General features: G+C 52.8%; 1 protein-coding gene across 1 annotated transcript; it reads right to left on the minus strand.

Moving 5' to 3' along the window:
* Window positions 1–1,631, minus strand: UQCR11 (ubiquinol-cytochrome c reductase, complex III subunit XI). The gene is made up of 2 exons (XM_082011014.1): window positions 1,576–1,631; window positions 1–907 (listed from the first exon to the last, which is right to left on the minus strand). The coding sequence occupies exons 1-2, from the start codon at window positions 1,623–1,625 to the stop codon at window positions 787–789; spliced, it is 171 nt and encodes a 56-aa protein (XP_081867140.1). The 5' UTR covers window positions 1,626–1,631; the 3' UTR covers window positions 1–786.
* Window positions 1,632–2,605: the final 974 nt, after the last annotated feature.

A 2,605-nucleotide genomic window follows, 5' to 3' on the forward strand; every position in this document is an offset into this window, starting at 1 on the left:
CTTAGCAACATTTAAATGTAACTGTTATTCTGACCGAACAAAACAGTATTGAGATGTATATAGTTTCCTCTGGACCTTTTTCCATCATCATCCTTTAATGAAAGACAAAAATATTCCTAACTTCCTTTTCTCTGTGACAAGGAATTAAAAAGTTCTAAGCCTGCCTGCTACGCAAATATCTATTTAGAGGCCCAACAGAAGGTATCATCTAATTGCTGCTCTAGCTTTACGGATGGTCAGTCTTACAGAAGACTCAGAACAGCACATTTCATATGCAATTAAAGAAGGAAAAACCAAAAAGCTTGAGAAAGCCTTCATTTTCCAATGAATTTATGGTACACCATAACCAGTTCTGAACATTAAACTTACTTTTAATAACAGTTACAAGGAACAGAAAGGAGTCTGAATTTGCCTAGCAACAATGAGCTTGGAGCCACTCTACCTAGGATTAGAAGTAAACAGATCTGTCAAAAGTTCCAAATTACCATAAAACACTTCATATGACTTCTCAAAAACTACATTACATTGTGAAAAATCCACTGCTTGCAAAATAATCACTTGAAAAAACACATTCTTATTAGTATTACATCCTTCTGGCACTCTGTGAAGCCCCATTAAAAAAAAAAAAACAACCAAACACCTGAACAATCAAATTGAGCAGTTCTGGTTTTGGGCCAGCAATATGACTATGCCCTGGACAAACAGGACACATCAACTGTCACATCAACGCAACACTATTACTTAAGCTAAGAGATGCACAAACAAAACTTACCATTAGAGGGAAGCTTAGTCTTCAGTTTTAAACTTGCCATTGATGTAGGGAACATACTGAAGGACCAGCTTCCAGTCTGTGAGCCATATTAAACCAGTACCAGCTACACCACCCCATGTAACGAGGGTGGGAGTCCTAAAGAGGAGACACACACATGTGCAGGTAAACAACATTAACTCTCCATTGTGAAAGGTCTGGCAAATGCTCACCACTAAGGTACCTGAGAAAGTAATTACAATCAAGAAAAACACTTGGCAGAAATCTTGAAAGAATCTCACATAAATGGTTTTATTTTAAAAGGGCATTACTAAGTTAAGGCATACTTCTTTGTTTAACTATTCTACTGCTATAGCTCGCGTCCACTTTACTCTGGCCCACAGGCTACTTCACTTTCCCTCACACAACCCTGTAAAACATCACCGTCTGGCACCGCGACAAACACTTACAGCTCTGAAACACTCTGAAGACAGCCAGAGCAATCCGGAGGCCCAAGCCGCCTCAGCCGAACCACCGCCAGGCAGACACCCCCCTCTCCCCGGTCCGTCCCTCCCAGCCCTTCGAACGCAGCCCTAGCGCTGCTCCGCACCCGCGGGGCCGGCCCCACCGGGGTCAGCGCACCTCACACGGAACACGGAGCCGCGGAACAAAGGGGAGGAGAACCGAAAGGGTTCAGGAAGCCCTTCAGGCTCCTTTAGTGCGCGGTGGGGGCCACGGCCGGGACCGGCTGCGGCCCGCCCCGCGCACCCAAGGCCCACGGTGAAGGAGCCCCGGGGTCGAGCGGGCAGCGCCGGGCCGCGCCTCACCAGTTCTGAAGGAGCTGGACGTAGCGCGGCCCCACCAACTTGCTCAGCATCCTACCGCCAGCACCGCCTCAAAGTCACCCCCGCTGCGCATGCGCGGGCGCGCCGCTGAGCCAGAAAGGCCCCCCGCCCTCCGCGCATGCGCATTCGGCGGGGCTGGCCACGGCGCTGCCTGAGTTAAGCGGAGTTGTCATGGCAACACCCCCTCCGGTCGTCGTCCCCCATGGCGCCGCGTCCCCGGCCCTGTCCGGAGAGGAGACACGGGCCCCGGGAGGACGGACTGTCCCCACGCTGGGGAGGGGACACGAACCCTGCGGGAGTGGGACTGTCCTTGCACGGAGCTGGGACTGCTCCCCATCCTCCGGCTGCAGGAACGTGGCCCCTTTCCAGACCAGTTTCCCCAGTGTCCATCAGTGCCTCTGCAAACCCTCCCCGTCGCTGCCGCTCAGCCTCTCCCAACAGGAGAGGGAGTTTCAAGCCATATTTTTTAGCGGAGGGTCCTGAATCCACCATCAATTCCGTAACGTCCCCCAGGCTCCGCTCCAAGCCAGCTCAGCCTCTTGTGAACCTGCAGAAAGTCCCGGGGGACATCGGAGCCCAAAGTGTTTATGTGCCTGAGACCCGCGGCTGCGCTGCCAGCGCGTCAGGGCTGCAAACGTTTCGTGCTCCCCTGTGCAAACCTGCAGGAATGGTGTCCAGCACCACCGCCGGCAGCCGCCGCCTCCCCTCACACCCTGTGCTGGCTGCCGAGAGCCGAGGTTCAGAGAGTGGAGCCTGTGGCAAAAATCCAGCTCCTGTTTTTTCTCAGCAGGACACGGAACAACTATTTCATTGTCCCTTTGCGTAACTGACGACACCACGTTTCATCGTGAGGGTTCTCTCTGCCTAGGTGCCAGCAGGGCAACGTGGGTTACTGAGCCGTGCAGGCTTTCGGGGTCATTTCTGCGAGCTGTTTCCGCGCGGCCCACGCACCAGCTGGTGCACGAGGAAGTTAGACGGGAGCTTCGTGGCGTGTGTTCCTGCAGGAAACCGG

Source organism: Phaethon aethereus (genome assembly GCF_964289735.1).
Source record: "Phaethon aethereus genome assembly, chromosome: 26".
NCBI lineage: Eukaryota > Metazoa > Chordata > Aves > Phaethontiformes > Phaethontidae > Phaethon > Phaethon aethereus.